General features: G+C 48.7%; 1 protein-coding gene across 1 annotated transcript; it reads right to left on the bottom strand.

Moving 5' to 3' along the window:
• Positions 1-6,267: 6,267 nt before the first annotated feature.
• On the bottom strand, positions 6,268-7,596 carry LOC101879640 (galanin receptor type 1-like). The gene has a single exon (XM_005145301.4). It carries the CDS (start codon positions 7,594-7,596, stop codon positions 6,268-6,270), a length of 1,329 nt encoding a protein of 442 aa, XP_005145358.4.
• Between the last annotated feature and the right edge of the window lie 3,485 nt (positions 7,597-11,081).

Genomic DNA, 11,081 nt, shown 5'->3' with positions numbered 1-11,081 from the left:
TTGCCATATTTGCCTTCCTCACACCAAGAAATAGCAGCTCATGACTTGTGAGCACTACATAACAGGGTACATCAGCCTAGAGGCTCATTCATACAGCTCTTTAATTCAGCAGCTCCATTCTTGTGGTGAATGGCTGAGGAGAGGAAAGCAGGGGTTGCCTGAAAACATGTTAAGTGGAAAATGAAGCAAGGCAAAGGCTATGTGGCACCTGGGTAGCAGCATGCCCCTGCAGCAACCCGGAGATGCTGGAGCATCTCATGGTGGGCAGGTCTTTGCAGCTGCTCTTTGCAAGCTCAGCTTCACAACAGTGATTAGATATAAGAATAGTTCAATCTCCTGAGCCTGCACCATCCATGTACAACAGATCCCCAGGCTGTGGCTAAGCCTGTTTCATGGAGCACAGGAAGAAGCTTGGGAATCCCCCCTAGTGACTTTGCTCGAGGATGTGGTCCTTGGTGTTTGGAGTGTGGAGCTGAGAGGCTCAGCTTGGCCAGGCACCAGGGGCAGGCTTCCAGACAGATGGGACACCAAGAGCCAGCCCATCAGCAGTGTGACTGCTTGCTTCTCTACAACAAAATGGACCCAAGGAGCTTGGCAGAGTGCTAAGGAATTAATTAAAAGGATTAAGGAATGGTTAAGGTTTGGCGATGTATGCTACAGTGCACGCAGCATTTTGTGCTCCGCAGTACCTGTCTGTCATCACAAAATCTCACAGACAGAGGTAAGGCATAAGGGGACAAGCTGTTAATTCCTGGATGTTTCAGGTGCAGGAATACTTTATATGTATTTGTAGAAGGAAAATCCCCTCAGATAATCATCTCCCCTCCCTAGCTTGCAACATAAACCAGCTGAGCTCTCTTAGGGTGCAATGAGGTAAGAGGGAAAAGGCTGGACATAGGAAACACTTAAAATCAAAGGTCTCATTGCAGCTCCATGAGACTTCCCCATGCAATGTGAGGGTAATCACAAGGTAATCAGTGCCCCCTGCTCTGGAGCCTTGAGACAGCTCTTTACCAGTGCACTCCAGGCACCGATTTGTTCATGGGGTTTCTTGCAATCAGCAAGAGACACCAAAGAGGAAGACTGTGGTACAGATTCCTCACATGGGAAAATGCTCTCTGCAAGTGCTGTGTCTGTATTGGTGAAATACTAAAAAATACTCTGAATAAAATGTGAATGGAAGAATTCAATTCTATGACTTCCTCATAATCTTTAGTGAATTAATGTAGAAAGTGAGGATGGGGATGGGCAGTTGCATGAGGCTGCATTGGCTTTACAACTGTGTTGTATCAGTTCTGAGTCTTAGGACTTCGCCTAAAGGTGCTTAGCAGGCAAAGAAGGCAACTACTGCAACTCCTGTGCCCCTGGGGCTGACCTAACTAGTGGTGATTCATACCTAGAAAGTCTGGGAAAGTTTTATATCATCCCCATATGGGCCAGGTGAGCAGTGATTTCCCAGAGGCTGACTCTTTCACAGAGGGCTCCAGCAATCTCTTCCTTGTACCTGCTCTTTTATTTGTTCTTCTAGGAGCTGCCAGTGGTTTATTTTCATGCTGGATATAATCACAAAGGTAAACGGAGCTGCTAGGGTTTTTCCTGGAAAGTTCCCTAGTTCTTTACAACAAGGGTATAAATGCACTGGAAATCCAGGAAACTTGTGTGCTCTCCCAGTTCTTTCAGATAGTTGAAGTCAGGAGAGCTCAGGTGCTTGTGGATGGGATGTGCTGTGGTGGTGGGAGTGTGGGAGAAGACATGGGAACCATGGGCAGGGCTGCTGGTGTGGCAGGTAACTTGTCAACCAGCTTCCATCCTAGTCAATCCCAGCATCGATAAGTATATAATATGTACAATACCAACAGGCAGGAGTTTCCCTTGGGAGGACTTTCTCCTTTCTGCAATGCTCAGGGTTGTTGCAGCAAGGGTGCTGACCCACCGAGAGGGCTGATGAATATTGGAAGGGGAATGGATGTGTTCCATCTCTTATGTGGGCACCATGCACCATTCGCAGGGACTCAGCTCTTGCTCTGCAAGTAACTGAATGTGCATTTCTCAGCTTGTGCTGTGTCAGCATTAATACGTCCTACCTCCAACAGACTGTGTTCTGAAAAGTTTATCTCTTGATTAAATGATGCCACGTCTGAAATCACTCCCTGCTTTCCCCCTACTCTGTAAAACAGGACTCAAGTTAATATGGATGGGTTTGGGGTTTATTTGCATAGGGGTGTAAGAACAATGGTACCAAAGAAGACCAAATGATGCTCAGCCCAGCATCCTGCTCCCAATGGTGGCTGGTAGCACGAGTCCTGGGAAAGAGCAAGAGTGGAAGTTATAGGTTATATACCTGGTGCTCTCTAAGCCAGAAGCTGCATCATTGCCTTTAGTAGCCTTTAATAACCCTTTCTGCTGTCTCCTCTCAAACCCTTTCCATTGCTTTCAGCCCTCACCGCCTCCTCTGTCTGTGAGCTCAGTGGCTGCCATCCTGTGAGTAAAGGTGCTGCCTTGCCCTACACATGCTCTCTAATCATTTCACTGGCTTCCCTTGTTTATTTTATTATAACAGCGATTCTTTATCCTCTGTGTGAGGGCTACGCACCAGTTGTGATTATATATACTCTATAATACCTCATAAGAAAGATTATCTCTTTTATGCATCTCTTCAGTGGTTCACAGGTAGAAAATAAACCTGTAGCATCTTTGAGATAATACTGACAGTACAAGGACAGAACATGGAATATTCCAGACAGAATTACCTAACAGCAACTCTCTGTAAGTCCTTACCACAGCAAAGGGTTGTCAAGAATTGGAACTGACTGCACACAGAAGCAGTTGAATCACCATCCCTGGAGGTATTTAAAAGATGTGTAGATGTGGCACTTAAGGACATGGTTTAGTGGTGGACTTGGCAATGTCAGGCTTACAGTTGGACTCAATGCTCTCAAAGGTCTTTTCCAACCTAAATGATTCTAAGTAAAGCTGTTTTAAACATCCTATTTAGATGATGTGGTAAAATGACTGTGCTGATTCCAATAGCAAAGCAGAGATGAAAGACCCATGAGGAAAGGAGTGGAACTGGGATGCATTAGCAGCATTGCTGTGGGAAAGATTTGTCCTTGAGGCAGCTAAAATTCACATTTCCAGTCTGCCTGGGTGCATTTGGAGAGAAACACATTTCCTCAACTATGCATAGAGTGTGAGACATTCGCCTTGAGATCCTTTGAGGAGACTGTTCAACACATACAGCTCTATCTGCTCTTGATCCCTTGAAGGGACAGGAGTTCCTTGAAGGCTAGGTTGGATAGGGCCTTAAGCAGCCTGGTCTAGTGGGAGGTGTTCCTGCCTATTGTACGTGGTTGGAATTAGATGGTCTTAAGGTCATTTCCAATCCTAACTATTTTCTGATTCTATGACTGCCCATCAAAGTGCCTGCCATCTGAAACAAGGAGCCTGTGGCCTGGAGGACATTCAGATGTCTTCCCAGCCCAAAATGTAGAGATCTTTTATCAGATAAGAGGGGAAAAAAAGCCACTTCCCCAACTGTTGAGGTTTCACCTCACTCAGAGCCAGTGTGAGTCAGCCAGACGCTGCTGCATTACACAGACCTGTTCAGGTTAATAAAATCACTGCCAGAGCCTGGGTGGCACATAGGATGCTGAGTGGTTTTTGCATTGACGTCACTGCTTCTCATTTACCCTTGGGGGATAGTGACCGAAATTCATTCCTACCTGGCACCTTTTCCCATAGCAAACAGGTGTCTGCAGCACAAAAGGTGCCATTCAAATCAGTAGGGCAGAAAGGGGGTGTTCATCAGAGGAGAGAAGACATGAATGAGTTGTTAGTGAGGGGAATTCACAGGCAAAGAGTGATAACAATGAGAGGCAGGGGAGATTTCACTATAGAAACAGTGGAACGTGGGGGATATGAGGAAGAGACAGAGGGAGGCAAAGAGGAGTTAAAATGAACAATTCGACTTTATTATAGGAAAATAGGAACACTGAATGAAACTGGAAAATACATTGAAAAGTGTGGAGACGAGCTTGCCCAGTGGAAGTGGCCCTTGCCACAGTGTATTTTAGTGGTCAGGAGTGCTGTGGGGCTGGAGAAAGGCCTGGGCATCTGCAGAGGGAGGGAAAGGCACAGGCACGTTCAGGAGAGCACATAGTCCTGGGTATTTCTGCCTCCATGGAGGGTACAGAGACTCTCAGGGCATCAGGCATCAGTTCATGAGCTGAGAGAAGAAAAGCATCTCCTCTGGGATTGCTTTAAGATGTGGATGTCTTGCACCTTTGATTGCATCATTTGATCCTGGCCATTTTCAGAGCTGGGCCACTACATGGGATAGAGCTGGCCTGGCATCTCCACCATCCATCCATTTCAGGTTATTGAGGGCAGGATTAAACACATGGGTAGGGAAGTGTCAGTATTGTGTCACATCTGGTCTGGGGATGGAGGCAGTCAGCATTTGGAACGAGTTTTTAATGCTCCTCACCCTGGCACGTTTTGCCAGCCCTAAAAATATGCCTTGAAAGAGGAAATAAAATATTCACAGGCTTTTCTCCACAGTTAAAAGCTCCGGCAGTAGGTACACTCACATATCACCTGCAAAAATGCAGATGTTCTCATCAAACAGCACACATAAAAGCTATTTCTCACCCAAAGTAAAACCAAGGAGTTGTAATTTCATTCTGGTTCACACAAAAAGAGAACATAAATAGTGCAGGGCTCTGTTAAGAAGGGACGGTTTTTGTTCTCCGGGAAGATCATTGTTAAAACGTTACTGAGCAATCATTACAAAGGTGGGAGTCCTGTTGGGCTGAATGGCTGTGTTTTGGCTCTGGTGAGTTTTGTAAGCAAAAAAGCTCCCCAGAAGGCAGGAGAATATTATCTGAAACTTAGATTTGCCAGAACACAATTCCCTTGTTCAGCAATTACAAAAAGGAGTCCTAATCACCAAAAGCCGGAACTCCATTAAATGCAAAATCCTATCCCAGGAATGCTGCTGCATTAGTCCTGGGACTTGCTAAGAGAAGTGCCTGGCTGTGCTGGGTGCTGGTATATAAGTAACCAGGGCATGGGCTCTTCTGTGACACTGAGCATCAGACAGGCACAGGGAAGGGGCTGAGCCTTAGTTTCATTCCAGCCTTTAGGATCTTTGTTGTATTCCTTTTTTCTCCCACCTGTTCAGGTCTGATGTGTTTTCACTTAGATATTGGGGGAAAAGGCTTCTTTCATTTATAAATACAGATTCAGTGCTCAGCGCAATAGAATTCTCGAGCTTTAGTGGGGCTTTTTGATGTTAAGGTAATAAAAGTATACCATTTATTTATCAAAGCCTCCACTAAAGGAGATGATGGAAGAAATAGGTTTTAACCTATTTCTGATCCTCAGGAAGAGCAAGCACTTTGATTCTCTGCTTCCCAGACAAATGGCATTGCATTAGTTGATTCTGATTTTATTAGCTATAAACCATTTTCTATTTTTATTTCCACATGCCATTGACTTTGGTGCAGACACGCCTGAACACGGTTTTCAAGTGCAAATGATGTTAATAGATGCCCAGTTCTTTCCACTCCACCTGCAGTAACATACCTGGGAGAAAGAGAGCTGATGCCCAAAAAACATTTTCCTATTGCATTTCCTACATCACCTCCGAGGCCACATTATCCCTTTTGAATTCCCAAATGCAGAGTGGTGATGGCTGCTTTAGTGCTTCTGGCTCTGTCTCTTCACATCAGAAGAATTTGTTTGCATGGAGGACTGAAACAATCAGACAATGAAATCTCAAGTAGTAAAGTGTGTGAAATTCTCCTCTACTGTTACTTTATTATGATGCTGTTTCTAGCATTTCTTCACTGCTTGCAACTGCAACTGACGGGTTTTGGAGCTCAGAGTGCCTCTTACTGCTGCTCTTTATCGGTACAGGGTGAGCAGCAGCAAGCAGTCAAATCATTGCTGTATCCAAACAGCATCTCTGCATCCAGAGATGGAGCTGCAGGGAGAGCTCACTCGTTGGGAAGTTGATCTATGCAATTATGTAGCTGTTGACTGGGCAACAGGCTCCACATCCAGTTGTCCCCAGTAAAAAGCTTTTGTCTTAAAATTTGATCTGAGTTAAAATATGTCACCTTTTTCTCTCATTATTTGCTTCTTTCCCTGTCTCAGTTTTTGAACTGGTGGTGGGAGTGATTAGAAGAAAGGTTTTTTTACCATCATTAAAATATCTGGTTCAGAAAGTCCTCTAAAGAGTCATTAAATGCAGGGGAGGGTGAATTACAAAGAAGTGTTCTCACTGGAGACAGTGTTTGGAGGTGGATGCTGGCAGGAGTTCAAGTGTCCACACTTGTTCTTATGGCCACGACCTCCCTGACATCTTCTGCCCATGGTAGGGGTGGCAAAGTGTCCTTTCTTTGCAGGGTCCATTGAGCTCTGGTAAGAGAGCAGCTCTGGGACTGAGGAACGGGTTGTCCCTTCGGACAGAGAGAAATTAAAGAAAGAGACCATTCTTTGGTGGTATTTGCTCTTAATTTCCTTGGCTGACCTGTAGAGGTTCCCAACAAAGCAATAGCATATGGGGTTGAGGCTGGAATTGGTGAGACCAAGCCACTGGGCAAAAGGTCTGAGCTGCAGGATCCAAGGAGAAGGAGTTACATCCTGCAGGGATTTGGGGATGTTGAAATCAATCCAGATGTCCATCAGGTAGACGGGCAGCCAGGAGATTGCAAACAGCAGGACCAGGGCCACCACCATCTGCGCTACCTTCTTCCGTATCTTCAGCCTGGAGGCTGGTAGAGATCGGTTCAGGGCAGTGCTCTCCTTCAGCTGGCTGCTGCGGCTCCATAGCTTGCGCACCGTGAGGAAGCAGATGACCATGTTGAACAGGACTGGCAGGCAATAGAGGGCACAGAAGAGCAGGAAGTTGTAGGCTTGCTTGAGCCTCTCCTGAGGCCAAATCTCCCTGCAGATGGAAAACACCAGAGGCAAGCCCTCCACCACCCCAATCTCATCCCGTTTGTTCATGAAGATGAGGGGCATGCATATCCCTGAGGACAACAGCCACACCACCAGGATGGTGCTGAGGATCCTTTTCTGGGTGAAGAAAGACCGGGCGTTAAGTGGATTATGCACACTGTAGTACCGGTTCACGCTGATGACAGTCAGGCTGAGGACGCTGGCAGAGACAGAAACAGCCTGGATGAAGGGCACTGCCCGGCAAAGGAAGTCCCCGTACACCCAGGCTTTGTAGATGAGGTTGCCCACGGTGATGGGCATGCAGACGCACACCACCATGAGGTCGCACACTGCCAGGTTGATGAGGAGGCTGCGGGTGGCACTCAGGCTGGACACCCGACTCCGGCGCTTCCGGGTGAGCACCCTGATGGACATGATGTTGCCCACAAAGCCCACCACAAACGACACCAGGTACATTGCTGTGAGGCTGATGGTGACGGGCTCCTTCACGAAGAGGAAGAGCATCTTCTCCAGCTCTTCCCATCCCAGCTCCTGGCTCCCATTCCAGAGCCCACCTTGGGTCTCATTCTCCTCCTGCCAGAGCTGCAGAGGGCCGGAGGGGATTCCGGGGGCTGGGAGGGAGGAATTCATGTCTTAGCCCCCCGGGCACCCCCGGCTAAAGGGGCCGAGCCTGCCGCGCTGCCCTGTGCACTTCGGGCATGTTTAGCCGGGATCAGCCGCGCCTGCAAAAGACGGTACAGAAAGAGGGGGTGAGCGCTGGGTTCGGACTGTGTTCTCCCTCTTCGGGGAAGGGACCAGCTCTGAAATGGCTTCTCGGCAACTTAGTTAAGAGGCTGCCGTGAGCCCCGGGGAGGGCGGGCTGGGCAGCGGGCACCGGCCCGGGGCTCCGTGCGGCAGCGGAGGAGAGAGTGCCTCCGTCTGGAGGGAGAGGAAGGGGACACGGTCCCCGCTGCACCGCAAGAGAGCATCCCCAGCCCGCCGCGACTCCCCCCTCCCTCCCGGGAAAGTTGCGTGCCCCGCTCCCAGCAGCCCCCAGACCCTCGCTTGTTCCTCCCTCCGTGCCCCGGTCCCTCGTTTCTCCCCCGGTCCCTCGGTTCTTCCCCGGTCCCTCGGTGCGGCGGCACTTACCGGACGGAGGGTGAGCAGCGCCCGGCCGGGCTCCTCCCGCGGGCAGCAATGCCGTGCGCGGCAGCGCAGGGGCCGCTGGCACCGCCCGCACCCGCATTCACCGAGCGGCTGCCACCGCACGGCCCCTACACCCCGCGGCGCGCACCCGTGTCCGCACTCACGGCGCTGCACAAGCACAGCCCCCGAACAGGAGCGCACAGGCACAATCCTGCATGCGGACCCCGACAGACCTCCCTCTCCCTACAGCCCCGGAACGCACGCATGACTATAGACCCCCTCACACACTGTGTGGACTCCCCTGGCAAGCACTTGCCTGCAAGCACCTTCCTAAGGTGCACATACACATCCCGCACACAGCACCCATACTACGCCTGTCTGATCGCGGTGTGCACTCCCCCGGCCCCTCCTGTTCACACACATCCCGCAACACACTGGAACGGATCAAGCTTTGCACCCCCTCTGCACCCACACCCGAGCAGGACCGGACCGGGCATCACCATGCCGAGCCGAGCCGGGCCGATCCGATCCGATCCGTTCCGAGCAGCTCCGGGCCGTGCCCGCCGGGATCAGGTACCCCGGCCGTGGTGCTGAAGGGACAGCTCCGCGTCGCCCGGGCAGGGAATGGGCAGGGATGGGCAGGGCCAGGCTGCGACCGGCCGGGAACAGGGAACAGGCAGGGCAGGGGCATACATGTTCCGTGATGTTCCCCTCTCTTTCGCCTCTCCAGTGGTTCCCTGGGCTCAGCTCAGCAGGGCAGGGAGGTGCCCAGGCACTACAGTTCTTGTTTCTACTCTAACGTAGAATCATAGAATCATAGGATGGTTTGGGTTGGAAGGCTCATCCAGTTCCAGCCCCCTGCCACAGCCAGGAACACCTTCCGCTAGACCGGTTTGCTCAAAGCACAGCCCAACCTGGCCTCGAGTACTTAACTTGAACGCTTTTATGAAGTTTAGTTTGTTCTTTGTGGTAAAATCACAGTGTTCAGAAAATCAGGGAATGATAGATTGAAATGTCTATTATAATTTAGAATGTATTGCACCACAGCATGGTATACATCGTGTTTATAGGCACTCTGCTATGCGTCATAGTAAGATTATTTTGAAGGGAAAATATTGAAACTAGAATTTTTGCTTTTCCCTTAAAATTAAATGCATCCAATTACAGTAGAAGTGGGCTTTTGATGGGAACGGTGTTTCCAGCATAAGTTAAACACAGATCCTTATAAAACTTCTGGCTCAGTGCAGCCTTTGTGTTGCTTCTTTACCCAGTACAACACCAACAGCATGACTCCCCTCTCCTACTGTGCTCCCAAGCAAAGGCTGGCACGTCAGCAGTTAACATCACCACAGGTGTTGGAACCCACTCAAGCTAAGAGCACTCCAGAAAAATACACCAGGGTTTTGTCTTTTCTCTTACACTGACAGAATGGGAAGAATGGGTCATGGAAAAGAGTCACTTGAAAGAGTTTAATGGCTTGGTCGGGGAACAAGATTGGTTTGTGAGATGTAGCTTTTGACTGGAGGTACCCATATGGTGCTGGTGAATCAAGGGGGGAAAGTCTGACAGAAGGAACTGATACTCTGCCTGAGGTGTTTGGTTTTAATTTGCTTTCTTTGCCTTCTCTGAGAGAGTGCAAGGTAACAAACACAGCCCAGGTGAAGGCTGCTTGTCACTGAATGGTGAATGCCCTTGATTTCAGCGGGAAATTCTCCATTCAATTTAATCTATTTATGTGAAAGAAGAAAGTAAATATTTTTGGTCAGCCTTACGTGAAAAGAAAGGAAGATCAGCAGTGAATCACATTTGGGGTGCGGGGGAGTGTGATCAGCGTGTAAAGCTCTTCCACATTCCAATGCATTCGCTTTAAGCTTGTGACTGCTATTCCCTTCTAGTTTTATGTATGTGTATTTATTTATAGCTCTTCAGAGACAAACAACTTCTACAAACTAATTACAGTGTGTTGCCCAGAGCACAGGGTACACATTATCCTATGCGGTGAAATGCATGGATACTCTCTTGGATGCCTAAAATCTGCTGCAATTTCACAGCTACTCCACACGCAAATAGATCTGTCACAGAGACAGCTACACAGGCCAGGGTCAAAGCCAGCAATTGGACATCACCATGCTCCCAAGTCCTTGCCAGGCACTGTCCAGCCCCCTAAAGCAGATCTGCTATTAGGCACAGAAAACAACAGGATGGAGGTGGTTAAGTCAACAGTTTTAGCAGGGTGTTAACAGAATACAAGAGAACAGAGTGAAGAAATGTGCCAGGGCTCTTCAATTGCATTTTGTTCAGGCAGTTGCCTTCCAAACGTTCAAGCTAATAAATGCAGTTAACTTCTTTTGCTTTTCTGCCCCATGCACTTTATTTGTAAGCTGCATGATTTACTGCTAAGGAACCTTCAGAGCTTGAAATACTTGACTAGACTACTGAGTTGATCAGAGGTTTGATATAATGACAATGAATCTGCTTTTACGTCCATTGGCACAACTCACAGATGCCAACTCATCTCTACTGGCAAATGACAAATCTTCATGCTGTGTCCAGCTGATAGAGAGAACATGGCCATTGATTATAACGAGTCCATTGATTCTAACAGGTTCAAAGTCACCGGATAACTCAGGACAGGGAATCTCCAACGAAAATAAATGATGTGCCCTTTTCACATCAGTTCCCCACTTATGGAACAGCTTTGGAGTAGAAGCTAAATACAGCCCACAGGAGACAGGAGCCATCTTTCACCAGCAAGGATAATGGACTGAACTACAGTGTACATCAGAAATAACCCACAGAAGTCACAGCTGTGAAGAACTGACCCGAGAGGAGCAGTGAGTCAGCCACTCTGGACCTTTGCCAGAGCCTCAGGAACACTCACAACGGTTCCCGAGCCTGCCTTGGCTGCCAAACCTGCTCTGCCCTTTGCACATCGGAGTCTCAGGGCAGGGTAAATTTAGCAGAGCTGTCTCAGCACCACTGCCCTGCTC

This window comes from Melopsittacus undulatus, chromosome 8, assembly GCF_012275295.1.
Source record: "Melopsittacus undulatus isolate bMelUnd1 chromosome 8, bMelUnd1.mat.Z, whole genome shotgun sequence".
NCBI classification, from domain to species: Eukaryota; Metazoa; Chordata; class Aves; order Psittaciformes; family Psittaculidae; genus Melopsittacus; species Melopsittacus undulatus.
This window is presented reverse-complemented; position numbering and strand designations above follow the sequence as displayed.

Coding starts and splice junctions, on each gene's coding strand:
- LOC101879640 (XM_005145301.4), bottom strand. CDS start 7,596: ATGAATTCCTCCCTCCCAGCCCCCGGAATCCCCTCCGGCCCTCTGCAG.